The 21,519-nt window shown below is 66.9% G+C and overlaps 2 protein-coding genes and 1 long non-coding RNA gene across 3 annotated transcripts; all 3 read left to right on the forward strand.

Moving 5' to 3' along the window:
* The first annotated feature begins 129 nt into the window (after window positions 1-129).
* Window positions 130-2,391, forward strand: LOC136995053 (uncharacterized). Its single transcript, XR_010886736.1, has 3 exons — window positions 130-223; window positions 1,043-1,129; window positions 2,311-2,391. It is a non-coding gene; the product is annotated as an uncharacterized lncRNA (long non-coding RNA).
* Window positions 2,392-4,704: 2,313 nt separating this feature from the next.
* On the forward strand, window positions 4,705-9,001 carry DRAP1 (DR1 associated protein 1). Its single transcript, XM_067314783.1, is given in 8 exon segments — window positions 4,705-4,807; window positions 5,398-5,451; window positions 5,453-5,471; window positions 6,097-6,190; window positions 6,999-7,113; window positions 7,253-7,348; window positions 8,047-8,123; window positions 8,843-9,001. Coding segments are annotated over 8 exon segments (609 nt in total). The 5' UTR covers window positions 4,705-4,765; the 3' UTR covers window positions 8,955-9,001.
* Window positions 9,002-13,917: 4,916 nt separating this feature from the next.
* LOC106484543 (solute carrier family 22 member 6-A-like) lies at window positions 13,918-20,042 on the forward strand. Its single transcript, XM_067314758.1, has 10 exons — window positions 13,918-14,256; window positions 15,547-15,650; window positions 15,754-15,908; window positions 16,554-16,722; window positions 16,887-17,010; window positions 17,100-17,215; window positions 17,747-17,961; window positions 18,562-18,670; window positions 18,805-19,008; window positions 19,913-20,042. Exons 1-10 carry the CDS (start codon window positions 13,918-13,920, stop codon window positions 19,992-19,994), a joined length of 1,617 nt encoding a protein of 538 aa, XP_067170859.1. The 3' UTR covers window positions 19,995-20,042.
* The last annotated feature ends 1,477 nt before the right edge of the window (window positions 20,043-21,519 follow it).

The raw sequence follows: 21,519 nt of genomic DNA on the forward strand, positions 1-21,519 counted from the left end.
TAGTGGTCACTGGTGGCCCCGCTGGTCCCCGCTGGTCCTTGGTGTCCCTGGTGGTCCCTAGTGTCCCCAGTGGTCCCCGCTGGTCCCCGGTGGTCCCTGGTGTCCCCGGTGGTCACCGGTGTCCCCGTGTCCCCGGCGGCAGGTGACTTCCACTGCATCGAGGAGAAGCGCAAGCGGACGCGGGAAACCTTCAAATCCTTCGTGCAGAAAACGCCCTTCGCGGGTGGGCGAAACGGGCCAAAAACGGGCGAAAACGGGCAAAACGGGGGGGGGGGAAGGGGGGGGAAACGGGGCTGGGGGGCTCCGGCAGCGGGTCCCGGGGGTCCCTGGGGGATCTGGGGTCCCTGGGGGGGTATTTGGTGTCCCCAGGGGGGAATTTGTGTCCCCAGGGGGTATTTAGGGTCCCTGGGGGGGTATTTGGGGTCCCGGGGGGTCCCTGGGGGGTATTTGGGGTCCCTGGGGGGGTATTTGGGGTCCCCAGGGGGGAATTTGGTGTCCCCAGGGGGTATTTGGGGGGTATTTAGAGTTCCTGGGGGGTATTTGGGGTCCCGGGGGGTCCCTGGGAGGTATTTGGGGGGTATTTAGGGTTCCTGGGGGGTATTTGGGGGTCCTCAGGGGGTATTTGAGGTCTGTGGGTGTACCCAGGGGGTATTTGGGGCCCCCAGGGGGGTAATTGGGGTCCCCAGGGGGTATTTGGGGGTTCCCAGGGGTTCCTGGGGGGTATTTGGGGTCCTTGGGGGGTATTTGGGGGGTATTTAGGGTCCCTGGGGGGGTATTTGGGGTCCCCAGGGGTTATTTGGGGGTCCCCAGGGGTCCCAGGGGGTATTTGGGGTCCCTGGGGGGTATTTGGGGGGTATTTGGGGTCCCGGGGGGCCCCCGGGGGGGTATTTGGGGCCTCCTGGGGGTATTTGGGGCCCCCAGGGGGGTATTTGGGGTATTTGGGGTCCCCGGGGGGGATATTTGGTGTCTCCGGGGGGGTCGGGGGTGCCCGGGGGTCCGGCCCCCCCCCGTGACGGCGCTGCCCCCCCTCCCCCCCCCGCAGGCCCGGCGCCCCCCGAGCCGCGGCCCCCCCGGCGCATCGCGGTGCCCACGCGCCCCGGCCCGGCCCCCCGCGCCCAGCCCGGCCTCGGTGAGCACCGGGGGGGCAAAACGGGGGGGGCGAAACGGGGCTGGGGGGGCAAAACAGGGTCTGGGGGGGAAAAACGGGGGGCTGGGGGGCAAAACGGGGGGCGAAACAGGGGTCTGGGGGGGAAATGGGGGTCTGGGGGGGCAAATGAGGGGGCAAAATGGGGGTCTGGGGGGTGAAACGGGGGGCAAAATGGGGCTGGGGGGGCAAAACGGGGCTGAGGGGGCAAACCAGGGGTCGGGGGGGAGGGAACAGGGGTCTGGGAGGGCAAATGAGGGGGCAAAATGGGGGCTGGGGGGGCAAAACAAGCATTTGGGGGGGCAAATGGGGGGGGGCAAACCAGGGGTCTGGGGGGGGGGAACAGGGGTCTGGGAGGGCAAATGAGGGGGCAAAATGGGGGCTGGGGGGGCAAAACAAGCATTTGGGGGGGCAAATGGGGGGGGCAAACCAGGGGTCGGGGGGGGCAACGGGGTCTGGGGGGCAAATGGAGCAAAACAGGGCTGGGGGGGGGCAAAACAGGCATCTGGGGGGCAAATGAGGGGGCAAAACAAGGGTCTGGGGGGCAAATGAGGGGGCAAAATGGGGGCTGGGGGGCAAAACGGGGTCTGGGGGGCAAATGGGAGGTCTGGGGGGGGTAGATGGGGGCCGAATGGGAGGCTTGGGGGGGCAATACAGGGCCTGGAGGGTAGATGGGGGGGTCTGGGGGGGGCAAATGGGGGAATCCGGGGGGCAAATGGGGGGTCTGGGGGTAGATGGGGGGTCTAGAAGGGAAATGGGGGGGCTGGGGGGGAAATGGGGGGGGGCAAAGGGGGGTCTAAGGGGCAAAAGAGGGGTCTGGGGGGCAAATAAGGGGTCTGGGGGGGGCAAATAGGGTCTAGGGGGGTAAATTGGGGGGGTCTGAGCAGTAAAAGGGCAGAATAGGGAGCAAATAGGGGGTCTGGGGGGCAAATTGGAGATCTGGGGGGGGAAGAGGGGTCTGGGGGGGCAAATTGGGGTTCTAAGCAGTAAAAGGGCAGAATGGGGGGTAAATTGGGGTCTGGGGGGGGGCAAATAGGGTGTCTGGGGGGGCAAAAGGGAGGTCTGGGGGGGGGTCCAGACTTGGGGCCCCCCCCAAGTTGGCATTGGAGGGGGGGATCCCCAATTTCGGGGCTCACCCCCCTCCCTCCCTCCCCCCCCCCCCGCAGCTCTCCTGCCCCCCCAGGCCCCGGCGACCGCCCCGGCCCCCCCGGCCTTCGCTTTCGGGGGGCCCCCCCCCGCCGCCGCCGCCGCCCCCCCCATCGCCGCCCCCATCGCCGCCCCCCTGGCCCCCCCCTCCTCCTCCTCCTGCTCCTCCATTTTGGGGGCGAAAGCGCCGCTTTTGGGGGCGCCCGAGGCCGAGCACCTCTCGGAGGCGCTGCTGCAGCTGCAGTTCGAGGACGGCGGCGGCGGCGGCGGGGGGGGGTCCGGCCCCCCCCCCCTTGGATTTCGGGGGGGGCAGTGGGGGGGGCGGCGGCAGCAGCCCCCTGGATTTGGGGGCGCTGCTGGCCGACGGCCCCTTCCCGGCCCTCGACACCATCAACGCCGCCGACTTCCAGCGCCTGCTGGGGGGGGGGGGGCCCGACACCCCCCCCCCGCTGCCGCTGCCCCCCCCCGCCGTGGCCGAGCCGGGCGCCGGGGGGGCCGAGGCGGCGGCGGCGGCGGCGTTCGGGGCGGGCGGCTTCGGCGGCGCCTTCTTCGGCGGCGGCCCCCCCACGCTGCTCGCCTACCCCGAGGCCATCGCCCGGCTGGTGCAGGGCCAGCGGCCCCCCCCCCGGCGCCGAGCCCCCCCCCCCCCGGCGGCGGCGGCGCCCTCCCCCCCCGGCCCCCCCCGACGAGCCCCTGCCCTCCCTGGGCGACCTCGACTTCGCCGCCTTCCTCGGCCACTTCCCCTCCTCCTAGGCGGGGGGGGGCGCTGGGGGGTGCTGGGGGGTGACTGAGGGGCACTGGGAGCCGCTGGGGGGCAACTGGGAGCCGCTGGGGGGTGACTGGGGGGCACTGGGAGCCGCTGGGGGGTGACTGAGGGGCACTGGGGGGCAACTGGGGGGCACTGGGAGCTGTTGGGGGGCGACTAGGAGCCACTGGGGGGCACTGGGAGCCGCTGGGGGGCACTGGGAGCAACTGGGAGACAATTGGGAATGACTGGGAGGCAACTGGGAGTGACTAGGGGGTGACTGGGGGGCACTGGGAGCTGCCGGGGGGCAACTGGGAGCCACCTGGGGGGTGCTGGGAGCAACTGGGGCATACTGGGAGCGACTGGGGGATGACTGGGAGCTACTGGGGATGACTGGGAGTGACTGGGGGACATGGACTGAACCATTGGTGCCTTTTGGGGGGGGGGACATGGACTGAACCATTGGGGCCTTATGGTGGGGGGGACCTGGACTGAACCATTGGGGCCTTATGGGGGGGGGGAACCTGGACTGAACCATTGGGGCCTTATGGAGGGGGGGGGGGGGAACCTGGACTGAACCATTGGGGCCTTATGGGGGGGGGGGACATGGACTGAACCATTGGGGCCTTATGGGGGGGGGGGACCTGGACTGAACCATTGGTGCCTTATGGGGGGGCCTGGACTGAACCATTGGGCCTTATGGGGGGGACATGGACTGAACCTTTGGGGCCTTATGGGGGGGACATGGACTGAACCCTTGGGGCCTTACAGTGGGGGACATGGACTGAACCATTGGGGCCTTATGGGGGGGACATGGACTGAACCATTGGGGCCTTATGGGGGACGACATGGACTGAACCATTAGGGGTCCTTATGGGGGGGAACGGGCTGTACCATTGGAGTCCTCATTAGGGGGGTTGGATCAGCCCATTGGGGTCTTACGGGGGGGCTGGACTGAACCACAGGGCTCCTCATGGGGGGGAGATGGGTTGTACCGTTAAGGACATATTGGTGGGGGCTAGACTGAACCATTAGAGTCCCGGGGGGGGGGGGGAGGAGGGAACCCCACACCCCCTGCCCCCCCCTACCAGGAGGGCGGGGTCCAAGCACGCCCTGCCCCCATCCCACCTTCCCCCCCTTGGCTCCACCCCCCGGGGCCAACCAGCCAATGGGAGGTGGCTCCTCCCCCTTCCCCTCCCCCGAGCAAGCATTATCCCTCCCCTCCCCCCCCCAACCGCAGTGCCTTGGCCGGGGCGTTCCCGGCCCCCATCCCCCCCCCCGCGCCCGGCCCGGGGGGTGGCGCGGCCTTTTGTAGAGCCGGTTTGAACCTTCCTAATAAACGATCAAACGCCGCCCCGGACGCCTGGGTCCTTTCGGAAGGGGGAGGGGGGGAGGGGAGGGGGGGGAACCCGGTCGCCTGGGCCCCGCGGGGCGGGGCCTAAGGCGGAAGCGGCGCCGAGCGGAAGCGGCGAACCCGGAAGCGGCTTGGGGGAGGCGGGTGCGGGGCGTTGATTGACAGAGCAGGGGGGCGTGACGCGAAGAGAGATGGGGCGGGGCGGAGCGCCGGAAGGGGCGGGGCAGGGCGCCGGAAGGGGCGGGGCGCGCAGCGGGAGGGCTCAGGCCGCACCGGAGGCAGCGGCAGCGGCCGCGCCGGGGAGCGGGAGGCGCCGCCGCCGCCGCCGGGGGGGGGCCGCTGCCGGGAGGGGGCCGGGGCCGCCGCCGCCTCGGCGATGCCGAGCAAGAAGAAGAAATACAACGCGCGGTTCCCGCCGGTGAGGAGCGACAGGGAACCGGGCGGGAGGGCGGGTGGGGGGGGGGGGAGCCGGGCCTCCACTTCCGCCGGGGCCTCCAGGTCTCCATGGCAACCGCTGGGGGGGGGCGGAAGGGCCTCGCTCCTCCCTCCCTCCCCCCCAATGGATCCCGCCTCCCCCTCAGGTGCAGGGAGGGGGCGTGGCTGGGAGGGAGGTGGGCGTGGCTGGAGGCGGGGCGGGGCCTCCCCTCAGGTTTGCCTCGGGAGGCGCCCGGGGGCGGGGCCAGGGCGGGGCCAAGGAGAGGGGTGGGGCCTTCTTCCTCCCCCTTCCCTTCAGATGGCTCTGGGGGGGCGGGGCCAGGGAGAGGGGGCGGGGCTGCGCCCTCAGGCTCAGGGGCCTCGCGGGGGCGGGGCCTAGAGGAGGGGCGGGGCTTGTACGGGGCAGGGCCAGTCACCAGGGCGGGGCCAGGGCTCCCTCTGTGTTTCCAGCCCTGGCTTAAAAGGTTGTGGGGGGGGAGGAGGCGCTTGCTTGGGGGCGTGGCCTCACGGAGGGGCGTGGTCTGTTGGGGGCGGGGCCTCCCCTGGGGCGGGGCCTGAGGGTGCATCCCGCAGGCGCGCATCAAGAAGATCATGCAGACGGACGAGGAGATCGGCAAGGTGGCGGCCGCCGTCCCCCGTCATCATCTGTATCCTGCGCCCGGACGCCTGGGTCCCCCCGGGGGCGGGGGGGGGTGGGGTGGGGGGTCCCCCGGATGCCTGGGTTCCTTTGGGAGCCGCCCCCCAGACGCCTGGGCCCCCCGGACGCCTGGGTCCCTCGGGAGGTGACAGGTCCTGCGGGAGGGTCCCGGACGCCTGGGCCCCCCGGACACCTGGGTCCCTCGGGAGGTGGCGGGTCCCTTGGGAGGGTCCCGGCCACCTGGGCCCCCCGGATGCCTGGGCCCCCCGGACACCTGGGTCCCTCGGGAGGTGGCGGGTCCCGCGGGAGGGTCCCGGATGCCTGGGCCCCCTGGACACCTGGGTCCCTTGGGAGGTGACAGGTCCTGCGGGAGGGTCCCGGACGCCTGGGCCCCCCGGACACCTGGGTCCCTCGGGAGGTGGCGGGTCCCTTGGGAGGGTCCCGGCCGCCTGGGCCCCCCGGATGCCTGGGCCCCCCGGACACCTGGGTCCCTCGGGAGGTGGCGGGTCCCGCGGGAGGGTCCCGGATGCCTGGGCCCCCTGGACACCTGGGTCCCTCGGGAGGTGACAGGTCCCTCGGGAGGGTCCCGGACGCCTGGGCCCCCCCGCCCCCGGGGTCCTTAGCGGGCGGCGCAGCGCGGGCGCTCGAGCTCTTCCTGGAGTCGCTGCTGCGCAAGGCCTGTCACGTCACGCAGTCGCGCAACGCCAAGACCATGACCACGTCCCACCTGTGAGCGCCCGGACGCCGGGGCCCCCCGGGGCGCGGGGGGGGGGAGGGCGGGGGCTGCCCGGATGCCTGGACCCCCCTGGGGGATGGAGGAGGGATCCCTGGACGCCTGGGCCCCTCAGACGCCTGGGTCCCTTCCCCGCTCTGCGGTGCCTCAGTTTCCCTTTTTGCCCTGAGGACCCAGGGGAGGGGGTGGGGCTTAGCCTGGGGGTGGGGCTTAGCCTGGGGGTGGGGCCTATCCAGGAGAGTGGGGCTTAATCAGGGTGGGGCCGTAGGGCTGGTTGGGAGGGGAAGTGGGGTAGAACCTAGTCCAGGGGGTGCGGCTTAGACAAGGGGTGGAGCTTGTATGGGGTGGGGCTTAGGGGGTGTGGCTTAGCCAGGGGGTGGGGCTGGGGCCTGGTCTGGGTGAGAGGGGGAGCTGGGACTGGGGGTCAGGTAGGGGGTGGAGCCTAGTCTAGGGGGTGGGGCTTAGCCTGGAGGTGGAGCTTGTGTAGGGGGTGGGGCTTAACCGGGGGTGGGGCTGGGGGCCTGGTCTGGGTGGGAGGAGGAGCTGGGAGTGGGGGCCAGGTGGGGGTGGGGCTTAGTCCCAGGGGGTGGAGCCTAATCTGGGGGTGGGGCTTAGCCAGGGGGTGGGGCTTAGCCAGGGGGCGGGGCTGGGATCTGGCCTGGTTGGGAGAAAGAGCTGGGACTGGGAGGCGGGAGAGGGTGGGGCCTGACCCAGGGGGGTGGGGCCTGATCTGAGGGGGAGGAGCCTGGTCAGGGGTGGGGCCTGGCTTAGGGGGTGTGGCCTAACGAAGCCCCACCCCTCCAGGAAGCAGTGCATCGAGCTGGAGCAGCAGTTCGACTTCCTCAAGGATCTGGTGGCGGCGGTGCCCGACATGCAGGGGGAGGGCGAGGAGGCGGCGGGCGAGGGCGAGCGGCCCCCCCCGCAGGTGAGCCGGACGCCTGGGCCCCTTCCCCGGACGCCTGGGCCCCTGCCCCGGACACCTGGGCCCCCAGGGGCGGGTGCGGGGACCGTGGGGGTGCCCGGACGCCTGGGCCCCTCCCGGACGCCTGGGTCCCTCGCGCAGGGGCCGCCGCCCGGGCGCAGGCCGCAGGAACGGGGGTCCCGGCGCCAAGGGCAAAGACCCCAAACAGTCGGGAACCGACTCGGAGCAGGAGGTGAGGCGGGCCCGGACGCCTGGGCCCCTCCGGGGGGGGGAGGGATCGGGCTCCCCCGGACGCCTGGGCCCCTCTGGGGGTGGGATTGGGCCCCCCGGACACCTGGGTCCCTCATGGGGGTGGGATCAGCCCCCCCCCCCGGATGCCTGGGCCCCTCCACGGGGGGGATCGGACCCCCCCCGGATGCCTGGGCCCCTCCACGGGGGAGATCAGACCCCCCCGGATGCCTGGGCCCCTCTGGGGGTGGGATCAGACCCCCCCGGATGCCTGGGCCCCTCTGGGGGTGGGATCGGACCCTCCCGGACACCTGGGCCCCTTTGGGGGAGGGATGCCCCCCCCCCCGGATGCCTGGGTCCCTCATGGGGGGTGGGATCGGACCCTCCCGGATGCCTGGGCCCCTGTGGGGGAGGGATCGGACCCTCCCGGACACCTGGGCCCCTCCACGGGGGGGATCGGACTCTCCCGGACGCCTGGGTCCCTCCGGGGGTGGGATCGGACCCTCCCGGACACCTGGGCCCCTCATGGGGGTGGGATCGGGCCCCCCCCGGATGCCTGGGCCCCTGTGGGGGTGGGATCAGGCCCCACCCGGACGCCTGGGTCCCTCCACGGGGGAGGATCGGACCCTCCCGGACGCCTGGGTCCCTCTGGGGGTGGGATCGGGCCCCCCCCGGACGCCTGGGCCCCTCGCGCTGCCCCAGGAGGACTCGGAGGACAGCGACAGCGACGGGGACGAGGAGGCGCCGCCGCCCCCCGCGAGGCCCCTGCCCTTCGCCAGGTAGCGCCCGGACGCCTGGGCCCCTTTTGGGGGGGGGTTAAACTGCCCGGACGCCTGGGCCCCTTTTGGGGGGGGGGTTAAACTGCCCGGACGCCTGGGCCCCTTTTGCGGGGGGGGTTAAACTGCCCGGACACCTGGGCCCCTTTTGGGGGGGGGGGGGGGTTAAACTGCCCGGACGCCTGGGCCCCTTTTGGGGGGGGGGGGTTAAACTGCCCGGACGCCTGGGCCCCTTTTGCGGGGGGGGTTAAACTGCCCGGACACCTGGGCCCCTTTTGGGCGGGGGGGGGGGTTAAACTGCCCGGACGCCTGGGCCCCTTTTGGGGGGGGGGGGGTTAAACTGCCCGGACGCCTGGGCCCCTTTTGGGGGGGGGGTTAAACTGCCCGGACACCTGGGCCCCTTTTGGGCGGGGGGGGGGGGTTAAACTGCCCGGACGCCTGGGTCCCTCTTGGGGGGGGTGGGGGGGGACACAGACTCCCGGACGCCTGGGTCCCTTTTTTGGGGGGGAATAGGAGTTCCTGGATGTCTGGGTCCCTTGGGGGGGGGTTAAACTGCCCGGACGCCTGGGCCCCTTAGCGGGGGGTGCAGGGACACCCGGACGCCTGGGTCCCTCGTTCCGGGGGGAAGGAGACAACAGCGTGGGGGCAGGAGGGGAGCGCAGCCGTCCCGGACGCCTGGATCCGCTGAGCCCCCCCCCTTCCCCCCCCCAACCTCGCCGCAGCCCCCCGGCCCCCTTCGCGCCGCCGCTGCCGCCGGGGGGGCTGCCCCCGGCGCCCGGCCCCCCCCGCGGCGCCGCCGAGGAGGAGGAGGACGAGGAAGACTACGACTCCTAGCGCCGCCTCGGGGCGTTTCGGGCCCCCCCCCCGGCGCCCCCCCCTCCCCGGCCCAGTTCGGCACTGGGAGCACTGGGATCTCCCCCCCTGCCCCCCCAATCCCGCCCTCCCCCCGGCACTGGTGCGACGAGTTGTGCCCGGCAGCTTGGCCCGGACGCCTGGGCCCCCCCGGCCTGTTTTTTGGGGGGGGGTGGGGGCGGGGGGGTGTTGGGGTGGGGGGGGCAGGGGGTTTTGGGGCCGTTTTAACGAGTCTCGGGGGGGGGGGTTTTGTATCGCCTCAATAAAAGTCGCAGTTTCAATAGAAACGGGAGGTGCCGGCGCCCGGACGCCTGGGTCCCCTGGGGGCGGGGCCGCCCGGACGCCTGGGTCCCCTGGGGGCGGGGCCGCCCGGACGCCTGGGCCCTTCCCCCTCCCCCCCCCGCGCTGCCCCTATGGAGCGTCTGCGACTCGGCGCTGCGCATGCGCGCTGGGAGGGGGCGTGGCCTGGCCGCCGAGGGGCGGGGCTAGGGCCGCGCGGGGCTCCGCCCTTCCCGGCAGCAGCGGGCGGTGTCTGCGCATGCGCGTTGCCCCCCCTTCCCCGGCGGCTGCTGCGCGGAGCCGCGGCCGCCAGAGGGCAGCAGAGACCCGGAGGGGCCGCCGGGGGCTATAGGGGGTCATGGGGGGGCTGTAGGGGCCCATAGGGGGCTATGGAGCATCTATAGGGGACAATAGGGGGATACAAAGGGGCTATAGGGGCCCATAGGGGGCTATGGAGCATCTATAGGGGACAATAGGGGGCTACAAAGGGGCTATAGGGGCCCATAGGGGGCTATGGAGCATCTATAGGGGACAATAGGGGGCTACAAAGGGGCTATAGGGGCCCATAGGGGGCTATGGAGCATCTATAGGGGACAATAGGGGGCTACAAAGGGGCTATAGGGGCCCATAGGGGGCTATAGAACATCTATAGGGGACCATAGGGGGCAATGGAGCATCTATAGGGGACCATAGGGATCTACAAAGGGGCTAGAGGGGCCCATAGGGGGCTATGGATCATCTATAGGGGGCTACAGAGGGGCTATAGGGGCCCATAGGGGGCTATGGAGCATCTATAGGAGACCATAGGGAGTTACAAGGGGGCTATAGGGGCCCATAGGGAGCTATGGAACATTTATAGGGGCCCGTGGGGGATCGTAGGGGGCTACAAGGGGATCTGTAGGGGCCCATAGGGGGCTATGGAGCATCTATAAGGGCCCATTTGGGACCATAGGGGGCTACAAGGGCGTCTATAGGGGCCCATAGGGGGCTATGGGGGGGCTATAGGGACTCATAGAGGGCTATGGGGCATCCATAGGGGACTACGGAGGATCTATGGGGCCCATGGAGTATTCATAGGGGGCTGTAGGGGGTCTATACAGTGTTCATAGGAAGATATGGGAGCCTATCAATGTCTATATAGAGCTATAGGGTAGCCATAGCGGCCCATGGGGTATCCCTAGCGGACCATAGGAGTTTATAAAGTGTCCATAAGGGGCTATAAGAGAATCTATAGGGACCCATGGGCTCTGTATGGGAGGCCATAAGGGGGCTTATGGGGCCATTGGGGCCTATAGGGGGGGGTATTGAGTACCCACAGGTGCCTCTAGGGATCCATAGAGGACCTATAGGGGGCTATCGGGTATCCATGGGGGCCTATAGGGACTCACGGGGGATTTATAGGGGCCCCAAGGCATCGGGGGGGGGGTTATAAGGTATCTATAGAAGGCTCTGGGGTACTTATTGGGGCCTATAGGCTTTTGGGGGGGGCTATAAGGGATCTATAGGAGCCCCATAGAGGGGCCTGGAGGGGCTATTGGGGGCATCGGGGATCCGTAGGGGGCCCCCAGGTGTCCGTAGAGGTCTGCGGGGCTCCATAGGGGGCTATAGGGGCCCGCGGGAGGAGCTATAGGGGCTCCGCGGGAGGCCAGCGGGGGGGTGGGGGGGCCGGGGCGGGCCCAGGCGTCCGGGCGTCGGGCCCGGCTCCCCGCGGCGCTGGAATCCCTGCGGCCCCCCCGCCCCCCCCCCCTCGTTAATCCCTTCCCGGCGCCGGTGAAACTTCAACCAAACGAGCCGCTCGCGCCCTCATATAAGGGGCCGCGCGGGGACGGGGGACGGCCAGCGCCACCACCCCGGGGACGGGGACGGGGACGGGGACAGCGCCGGGGCCCCCGGCCCCCCCCAGCCCAGGTACCCCCCGGCCCCGCGCCAACGACGGGGACGGGGTTGGGGACATCGACGAAGAGTTGGGGACATCGGCGAAGGGTTGGGGACATCAGCAAAGGGTTGGGGACATCGACGAAGGATTGGGGATGTCGGTGAAGGATTGGGGACATCAGCAAAGGGTTGGGGACATCGGCAAAGGGTTGGGGACATCGACAAAGGATTGGGGATATCAGCAAAGGGTTGGGGACATCAGCGAATGGTTGAGGACATCAGCAAAGGGTTGGGGACATGGGCAGGGGGACGGGGACCCTGTGGGGGGACGGGGACCGGGACGGGTTGGGGACATCCAGGAGGAGATGGGGACCGGGACAGGTTGGGGACCTCAGCAAAGGGTTGGGGACGTCGGCCAGGGGACGTAGGAACGAACTGGGGACCCTTGGGGACATCGGCAAGGGGACGGGGACACCTCAGGCGAGACGGGGACCAGGACAGATTGGGGACCTCAGCGAAGGGTTGGGGACATCGGCTAGGGGACACAGGGACGAGCTGGGGACATCCAGGAGGGTATGGGGACCAGGAGCCCTTGGGGACATCAGCAAGGGGATGGGGACAGGTTGGGGACGTTGGTGAGGGGACACGAGGACGAATTGGGGACATCGAGGAGGGGACGGAGCCCAGGGGAGGTTGGGGACCTCGGCCAAGAGTTGGGGACGTCGATGAGAAGACACAGCAACTAATTGGGGACATGGAAGAGGAGACGGGCACCAGGGACCCTTGGGGACATCGGCAAGGAGATGGGGACACTTGGGGGGAGGGGGACCAAGACAGGTTGGGGACATCGGTGGGGGGACACAGGGACAAACTGGGGACATCGAGGAGAGGATGGAGCCTGGGGGAGGTTGGGGACCTCAGCAAAGGGTTGGGGACATCAGTGGGGGGGGACACAGGGACGAACTAGGGACATCGAGGAGAGGATGGAGCCTGGGGACCCCAGCGAAGGTTGGGGACATCGGCCAAGGGGGATGAACTGGGGACATCCAGGAGGGGGCCGGGGACCAGGATGGGTTGGGGACATCAGAGAGGGGACACAGGGACATCCAGGAGGATCCAGACACAGGTTGGGGACACTGAGGAGGTGACGGGGGACACGGGGATGAATTGGGGGACATCGATGACATTTTGGGGACATCGAGGAGGGGGACAGGGCCCAGGACGGGTTGGGGACGTGCTGAGACATCGGGGAGGGGACGGGGACCGTCACCTCGGGGCCATCGGCGCCGCAGCTGGCCGGATGTCCCTGTCCCCGGGGAGCCGGGACGGGGTGGGGACGGGACAGGGGCCACCAGGGAGGGGACAGGGGCTGGGACATGCCAGGGACATCGGGGAGGGGACACTGGGGAGGGGACAGGGACACTGGGGAGGGGACAGGGACACTGGGCAGGGCTGGTGCCACCATCGCCGAGCCGTGTCCCCTGCCGGCCCCATCCCCGTGTCCCCCCCCCGTGTCCCTGCAGTCTCCATCCCTGTGTCCCCCCCCCCCGTGTCCCCACGGTCCCCACATCCCCGTGTCCATGTCCGGGTCCCCATCCTGGTGCTCACGTCTGCGTCTGACCCGTGTCCCTGCCGTCCCTGTGTCCCTGCCGTCCCTGTGTCCCTGTCCCCGTGTCCCTGTCCCTGTGTCCCTGTCCCCGTGTCCCTGCGGTGGTGGCAGTGTGGTCCCCATGTCCCCATGTCCTGGTGGTGACAACCGTGTCCCCAGGGCAGGATGAGCTTCGCGGTGATGCTGGTGCAGGTGGGCGGTGCAGAGCCCCATGTCCCCCATGTCCCTCCATATCCTCCCATGTCCCCGTGTCCCCCACATCCCATCTCCTCCCATGTCCCCCATGTCCCCCGTATCCCCCATGTCCCCCCGTGTCCCCCATATCCCCCATGTCCTCCATGTCCCTTGTGTCCCTCATGTCCTCCATGTCCCTCGTGTCCTCCATGTCCCCCCATGTCCCCCCGTGTCCCCCATATCCCCCATGTCCTCCATGTCCCTTGTGTCCCTCATGTCCCTCGTGTCCTCCATGTCCCCCCATGTCTCTCGTGTTCTCCATGTCCACCATGTCCTCCGTGTCCTCCATGTCTCTCATGTCCCCCATGTCTCTCATGTCCACCATGTCCTCCATGTCCCCCATGTCCCCCATGTCCCTCCATGTCCCCGTGTTCCTCCATGTCCCTCCATGAACCTCCATGTCCCCCATGTCCCTTGTGTCCCCCATGTCCCTCCATGTCCCCCATGTCCCCCATGTCCCTCCATGTCCCCCATGTCCCCCCATGTCCCCCATGTCCCTCCATGTCCCTCCATGTCCCTCCATGTCCCCCATGTCCCCCCATGTCCCCCATGTCCCTCCATGTCCCTCCATGTCCCCATGTTCCTCCATGTCCCTCCATGAACCTCCATGTCCCCCATGTCCCTTGTGTCCTCCATGTCCCCCATGTCCCTCATGTTCTCCATATCCACCATGTCCCCCATGTCCCCCATATCCTCCTTGTCCCTCATGTCCTCCATGTCCTCCATGTCCCCCATGTCCCCATGTCCCCCATGTCCTCCACGTCCCCCATGTCCCCCACGTCCCCCGCGTCCCGGCGGTGACGGCCGTGTCCCCGGGCAGGATGAGCTTCGCGGCGGTGCTGGAGCAGGTGGGCGGCGCGGGGCCCCATGTCCTCCATGTCCCTCCACGTCCCCCATGTCCCCCACGTCCCCCGCGTCCCGGCGGTGACGGCCGTGTCCCCGGGCAGGATGAGCTTCGCGGCGGTGCTGGAGCAGGTGGGCGGCGCGGGGCGCTTCCAGGCGCTGCACACGGCGCTGCTGGTGCTGCCGCTGCTGCTCATGGCCAGCCACAACCTGCTGCAGAACTTCACGGCGGCGGTGCCGCCCCACCGCTGCCGCCCGCCGGCCGCCCCCAACGGCACCCTGCGCGCGGGCCCCAACGGCACCCTGGGCGCGGCGCTGCCCGAGCCGGGGCCCTGCCGGCGCTACGCGGCGCCCGGCGCCGACGGCGCGGCCAACGCCACCGAGCCCTGCCGCGACGGCTGGGACTACGACCGCAGCGTCTACGTGGCCACCATCGTCTCCGAGGTGGGGACGGGCTGGGCGGAGGCGGAGGGGTGGAGGGATGGAGAGGCGGAACGGTGGAGATGGAGGGATGGGGATGGAGGAATGGAGATGGAGGGATGGAGCGATGGAGCAGTGGAGGGATGGAGAGGCGGAAGGATGGAGATGGAGGGATGGGGATGGAGATGGAGGAATGGAGATGGAGCGATGGAGCGATGGAGCAGCGGAGGCATGGAGAGGTGGAAGGGTGGAGATGGGAAGTTGGAAGGATGGAGATGGTGAGATGGAGGAATGGAGATGGCGGAATGGAGATGGATGGGTGAAGATGGAGCTGTAGGGGGATGGAAAGACGGAGGAATGGAGATAGAGATGGAGGGATGGAGCAATGGAGCAATGGAGGCATGGAGAGGTGGAAGGATGGAGAAGGGCAGATGGAGGGATGGAGATGGTGAGATGGAGGGATGGAAATGGAGATGGAGGGATGGAGCAATGGAGGTGGATGGATGGAGAGGTGGAAGGATGGAGATGGGAAGATGGAGGGATAGAGATGGTGAGATGGAGGAATGGAGATGGAGGGATGGAGATGGATGGGTGAAGATGGAGCTGTAGGGGGATGGAAAGATGGAGGGATGGAGATGGAGATGGAGGGATGGAGATGGAGATGGATGAGTGAAGATGGAGCTGTAGGGAGATGGAAAGATGGAGGAATGGAGATGGTGAGCTTAAGATGAGGAATGGTGGGATGGAGATGGAGCTGTATGGTGGTGGAGGTAGAGGGATGATGGAGGGATGGAGATGGTGAGATGGAGGAATGAAGATGGAGAGATGGAGATGGATGAGTGAAGATGGAGCTGTAGGGGAATGGCAGGATGGAGAGATGGAGATGGTGAGCTTAAGATGAGGAATGGAGGGATGGAGGTGGAGCTGTACGGGGATGGAGGGATGGAGGTAGAGGGGTGATGCAGGGACGGAGTTGGAGAGGCTGAAACAGGGATGGAGCTGTCTGGGGTGGAGGGACAGACGAGATGAAGGTTCGGGTAAGGATCAACTAGATGGAGGAAGAACGGGATGAGAGGAAGGAGGGAGGGCTGGAGAGCGAGAACCGGGGGTGGGTAGAGGGATGGAAGGTGGGGAAGGATGGAGAGGGATGGGCAGAGTGGGCGGACGGAAGGACGGAGAGAAAACGCTGTACGGAGGTGGACGGATGGATGGAGGCTGGAGATGGATGAATGGAGACAGGGCCGGGTGGACGGAGGGGGGGCCGCCTGGACACCCCCGATCCCGTCCTCACCCCGTCCCCGTCCCTCCCCGCAGTGGGACCTGGTCTGCAGCTACCGGCAGCTGCGGCAGATGGCCCAGTCCATCTACATGGCCGGGGTCCTCGTGGGCGCCCTGGTCCTGGGCAACCTCTCGGACAGGTAGGAGCAGCCAGGCCCCGCCGTGCCTCGGTTTCCCCATTGGGATGCTGGCCAGCTGCCTCCCAGTGGCTCCCAGTGGCTCCCAGTGGCCTCCTGGTTGCAGGTTCGGGCGCAAGGCCATGCTGATGTGGTCCTACCTGCTGCTGGGGGCGATGGGCACGTGCACGGCCTTCGCCCCCAACTACGCGGCCTACTGCGTCTTCCGCTTCGCCAGCGGCATGGCCCTCTCCGGCTTCGGCCTCAGCGTCGCCTGCCTGGGTGAGGTCGGCCGCGGTGACTGGGGTGGCTGTGGGGGTGGCCCTGTGGCCGTGGATGGGGAGAAGTCCATGGCCGTGGGTGGGAATGTGCCAATGGCCGTAGATGGAGACATCACACTTGCCATGGATGGGGACATCCTAATGGCCATGGATGAGGGCATCCCAGTGACCATGGATGGGGACATCCCAGTGACTGTGGATGGGGACAACATCATGGCCATGGATGGGGACATCCTAATGGCCTTGGATGGGGACAGCCCAATGGCCATGGATAGGGACATCCCAGTGACTGTGGATGGGGACAACATCATGGCCATGGATGGGGACATCCCAGTGACCATGGATGGGGACAACACCATGGCCATGGATGGGGACATCCCAGTGACCATGGATGGGGACAACCCCATGACCATGGATGGGGACATCCTAGTGGCCATGCATGGGGGACAACTCCATGACCATGGATGGGGACAACCCCATGGCCATGAATGGGGACATCCCAGTGGCCATGGACGAGGACATCCCAATGTCCATGGACGAGGACATGCCATGGGGACATGTCCGGACACGGCGGCGCCACATGCGCGAGGAGGGTCCCAGAGGGGGAAACCGAGTCACCCGCGGGTGCCGCGGCGCTTCCTTGCAGTGGTGGAGTGGATCCCCACGCCCTACCGCGCCATCACCGTGGCCATCACCGGCTTCGCCTACACCCTGGGCCAGATCCTGCTGGCCGGCATGGCCTACGCCATCCCCCACTGGCGCCGGCTCCAGCTCTCCGTCTCCCTGCCCTTCTTCTTCTTCCTCCTCTACTCCTGGTAGGGGCGTCCCGGACGCCTGGGTCCCTTCGGGAGGGGTGGGGGTGGAGTGGGGCCCTCCTCCCTGGGGGGGGCAGTGGGGCGTGTGGGGCTCTCATCCCACCTTGCACCGCCCCCCCCTCCAAAACTGCCGTGCCTCAGTTTACCCCCCTCGCCGGCCGCAGGTGGCTGGCCGAGTCCGCGCGCTGGCTGGTGCTGTCGGGCAAGGCCGAGAAGGCCGTGAAGGTCCTGCAGAGGGTGGCCAGGATAAACAAGAGAAAGGAGGAAGGGGAGAAGATCACGGCGGAGGTATGGTGGCCCCAGGGTGGGGGTGGGGGTCTCCAGGCCAGGCCGGTCTCAGTTTTCCCCCCCCACCAACCTCTCCCGTCTGCCGACAGATCCTCAAGTCCAACATGCAGAAGGAGTTGGCCTGCATGAAGTCGTCCTACACCGTCTCCGACCTGGTCCGGACCCCGGCCATCCGGCGCATCTTCTTCTGCCTCTCCATCGTCTGGTGGGGATGGGAGGGATGGAGAGGGGGATGGAGAGGTGGATGGGGAGGGATGGAGAGGTGAAAGGATGGCTGGATATATGGATGGATGAGTGGATGGATAGATGGTTGGGTGGACGGACAACTGGATGGATGGATGGATGGATAGCTAGGTGGGTAGGTGGACAGATGGATAGATAGATGGATGGATGGTTGGGTGGATGGATAGCTGGATGAATGGATGGATGAATGGGTAGATGGATGGATGGATGGTTGGGTGGATAGATGTGTAGTGGGTGGATAGATGGATAGGTTGCTGGGTGGATGGATGGAGGGACGGACAGACAAGCAGAGACTCCAGCCGTCCCTCTACGACACAGCAGCGTTGTCCTCCAGGCGAGACCCTCTGCAGTGTCCCACGGGACGGAGACACCCCAGAGCAACTGGGAGAGGCCACCGCGTGCAAGGCCAGCGCGCGGCACCCGAGCGACGAGGCCCCGTGCGAGGCCCTCGCCGAGTTTCCCACCTCCCCCCTCCTCTCTGCCCCCGCTCCAGGTTCTCCATCAGCTTCTCCTACTACGGGCTGGCCATGGACCTGCAGAACTTCGGGGTCAGCATTTATCTCATCCAGGTGATTTTCGGCGCTGTCGACTTCCCGGCCAAAGTGTTGGTGACCATCTCGCTGAGCTACATCGGCCGGCGGGTGACACTCGTGGTGTCCCTCCTCTCGGCGGGGCTGGTCATCATTGCCAACATCTTTGTCTCCACAGGTTATTGGGGGATGGAGGGACGGGGGCCAGGCGGGGGGGGGGGTCAGGGCAGGGTGAAGGCCACCCATCTGTCCATCTACTTATCTGTCCATCCATCCTTCCCTCCATCTAACCAATCAACCAACCGTCTCTTCACTCCCTACTCATCCTTCCACCCATCCCTCCTTCCATCCATTCTTCTACTCACTTATCCATCCAACCATCATCCATCATCCATCCAACCATCATCCATCCAACCATCATCCATCCAATCATCATCCATCCAACCATCATCCATAGTCCATCCAACCATCATCCATCATCCATCCAACCATCATCCATCCAATCATCATCCAGCCAACCATCATCCATAGTCCATCCAACCATCATCCATCCAACCATCATCCATCCAATCATCATCCACCCAATCATCATCCATCCAACCATTATCCAGCCAACCATCATCCAGCCAACCATCATCCATCCAACCATCATCCATCCAGCCAACCATCATCCATCCAACCATCTCCTCCCTCCTCACCTGTTCCCCCCACCCATCCCTCCCACCCTGTCCCTGGGGCGAGCGCAGAGGCCGTCCCAGACCTCCCCATGCCCCCGCAGAGCTCCAGACCGTGCGCACGGCGCTGGCCGTCGTCGGCAAGGGCTGCCTCTCCGCCTCCTTCAACTGCATCTTCCTCTTCACCACCGAGCTCTACCCCACTCCCATCAGGTAAGCCCACCCTTCCCCAGTTGCCCCACGGCGGGGTAGATCCCACGGGGGGGGCAGATCCCACCTCGGTTGCCCCCTTCGTCCCCCGCCAACCCTGCGGCTGGTGTCGCTCTCTTCCCCCCCTCCAACGGCAGGCAGACCGGCCTGGGCTTCGGCAGCACCATGGCGCGGGTGGGCGGCATCGTGGCGCCGCTGGTGAAGATGATGGATGAGTATTACCCCTTCCTGCCCCCCGTGGTCTACGGGGCGGCCCCCGTCATGTCGGCCGTGGCGGCCGGCTTCCTGCCCGAGACCCTCAACGCGCCGCTGCCCGACACCATCGAAGAGGTGGAGAACAGGTGGGCGCGCGGGACGGGACGGGGGGGGGGGAGGCTTGGTGGACGGAGGGATGGACGGATTGATGGACAAAGGGGCGGGTGGTTGGCTGGATGGATGGATGGCAGGTTGTGGTGATGGACAGATGGTTGGACGGACAAACGGGTGGATGGACAAGTGGATGGATTGATAGACAAACGCGTGGGTGGCTGGATGGGTGGAAAAATGGGAGGTTGTGTTCATGGATGGATGAGTCAACGGACAGAGGGATGGATGGACAAGTAGATGGATGGACTGACAGACAAATGGGTGGGTGGGTGGACGGACAGGTGGAAAAATGGCGGGATGTGTTGGATGGACAGCAAATGGATGGATAGACTGTTAGACAAATGGGTGGGTTGTCGGTTGGACAAATGGAGGGATGTGTTGGATGGATGGGCGAATGGGTGGATGGACAGGCAGCTGGATGGACAAATGGGTGGGTGGGCTGATGGTTGGACAGATGGGTCAGTAGATGAATGAATGGATGGAGGGATGTGTTGGTGGACGGATGGATGGACTGGAAGACAAATGGGTGGGTTGTTGGCTAGATGGACGGATGGAGGGATGTGTTGGTGGGCAGATGGATGGATTGGAAGACCATTAGGTGGACTTTTGGATGGACAGATGGCTTGGAGGATGCTTGGGTGACTTTTTGGGTGGATGGATGCGTTGGCTGGACAAACGGGGCTGCTGGGTGAGCGGATTGGAGGACCAACGGGCGGGGGGGGGGATCGGCTGGATGGATGAGGGGAGAACGAGCAGGGCGGATGGACGCACGGAGGGAGCGGGACGCACGGAGGAGCGGGCAGACACGGCGTGGAGCACCCTCGGAGGGGCCTCGCCGCGCCGGGGGCCTTCTTCACCCCTCGTCTTCCTCCCCTCCAGATCCAAACAGAAGCAGCTGGAGGACACCAAGGAGAAGATCCCGCTCCAGCCCCAGGACAAAGCCCTGCAGAAGGAAGCTTGAGGGGCTCCAGAGGGGGCTCGAACCCGCCCCGGCCGGGCCCCCGTGGGAATAAAGCAGCTCTTCCGCGGCGCCGCTGTCTCGGGGTTTTGGCCTCCAATAACCCGGCGCCCCAGAACCCCCCACGGCCGGGGTCACCCCGATAACGGGGCGCCCCATAACCACCCATGTCTGGGGTCACCCCGATAATGGGAAACCCCATAACCACCCATGTCTGGGGTTACCCCACTAATGGGTGCCCCATAACCACTCATCCGAGGTGACCCCCAATAATGTGACACCCCATAACCCCACATCCAGGGTCACCCCGATAATGCAGCAACCCCCCCCCCCCAAAACCACCCATTTGGGTTTACCCCGATAAGGCGACACCCCATGACCCCACCTCTGGGGTTACCCCGATAACTTGGTGCCCCATAAGTCCCTGCGTGGGGTTACCCCAATAACGTGACACCCCGTAACCCTGCACCTGAGGTTACCCTGATAATGCGACGCCCCGTGACCCCCACATCTGGGGTTACTCCAAGAAGGTGGCACCCCCATAAGCCTTTACGAGGTGAACCCCAACAACGTGACACCCCATAGCCCCTCTCCGGGGTTACCCCAATAACACGACGCCCCATAACTCCATCTGGGGTTAACCCCGATAACGTGACACCCCCATAACCCCATGTCCAGGGTTACCCCGATAGCGTGACGCCCCCATAACTCCATCCAGAGCCACCCCGTGTCCCCATCTCCACCACCCCTTGGATGGTGCCCCAGCCCCATCCCAACCTCTTCCATCCTCCAGGACCGGCCCATCCCGGCGCTGCCCCTTCCCCGACTTCTCCCCGGGGGCCACCGCGGCCCTTGTCCCCGTGGCCACTGTGGCCCTTGGCCGCCGACCGCCAGCCCGCGCGCCGTCCTCGTCAAAAATTAATCGCCGGCTTCCCCAGGCGGAGAAGACACTGACCTCCGCGGCCGGACCGGGCTGCCTCCGTCAGCAGCTTTTCCCGGCTGGTAAAATTTAACCCCGCGGAGCCAGGTGACATCGGGTGGAGGAAGGAGACCTTCTTCCTCCTCCTCCTCCTCCTCGCCGGGGCCACCTCCGATAACCCCGCGGCAGGACGGCATAGATTAACCCGGCCGATGCCGTCCTCCCTCCTGGAAAAGCACCAAATTCCCAATCATTTATCACCGCAAAAAAATTGCAATTTTCTCTTTTTTTTCCCCACCATGGCACTTTTTTTTTTTTTTCCTGCCTGTTTTGGGAAACTTTTTGCTCCCAAAAAGACCGCGCCGGGGAGGATAATGTGGCTCATCCCTCCTGAGGGGTTTCACCCGGCCACGGGCGGGAGATGCTCGGGGGCATCGGGCCGTTTGGGTGCAGCACCTTTTTTTTGTTGTTGTTTGTTTGGCCTTAATCCAACTGGGGAAAAAAAAGAAAAAAAAAGAAGGAGTCAAACGTTAACCAAACGGGGCTGTTTGCAGGGTTATATAGCTGGCGGGAGCGCCGCGGACCTTGCATCGCGAGCGCGGCGCGTTC

This window comes from Apteryx mantelli, chromosome 37, assembly GCF_036417845.1.
Source record: "Apteryx mantelli isolate bAptMan1 chromosome 37, bAptMan1.hap1, whole genome shotgun sequence".
NCBI lineage: Eukaryota > Metazoa > Chordata > Aves > Apterygiformes > Apterygidae > Apteryx > Apteryx mantelli.

What these genes read in the sequence shown, in the direction of transcription:
- LOC106484543 (XM_067314758.1), top strand. Translation starts at nt 13,918, where the DNA reads ATGAGCTTCGCGGCGGTGCTGGAGCAGGTGGGCGGCGCGGGGCGCTTC. An exon ending in CCTCAGCGTCGCCTGCCTGG is followed by an intron (nt 15,909 to 16,553) that starts GTGAGGTCGGCC and finishes GCTTCCTTGCAG; the next exon opens with TGGTGGAGTGGATCCCCACG. An exon ending in GGGAGAAGATCACGGCGGAG is followed by an intron (nt 17,011 to 17,099) that starts GTATGGTGGCCC and finishes GTCTGCCGACAG; the next exon opens with ATCCTCAAGTCCAACATGCA.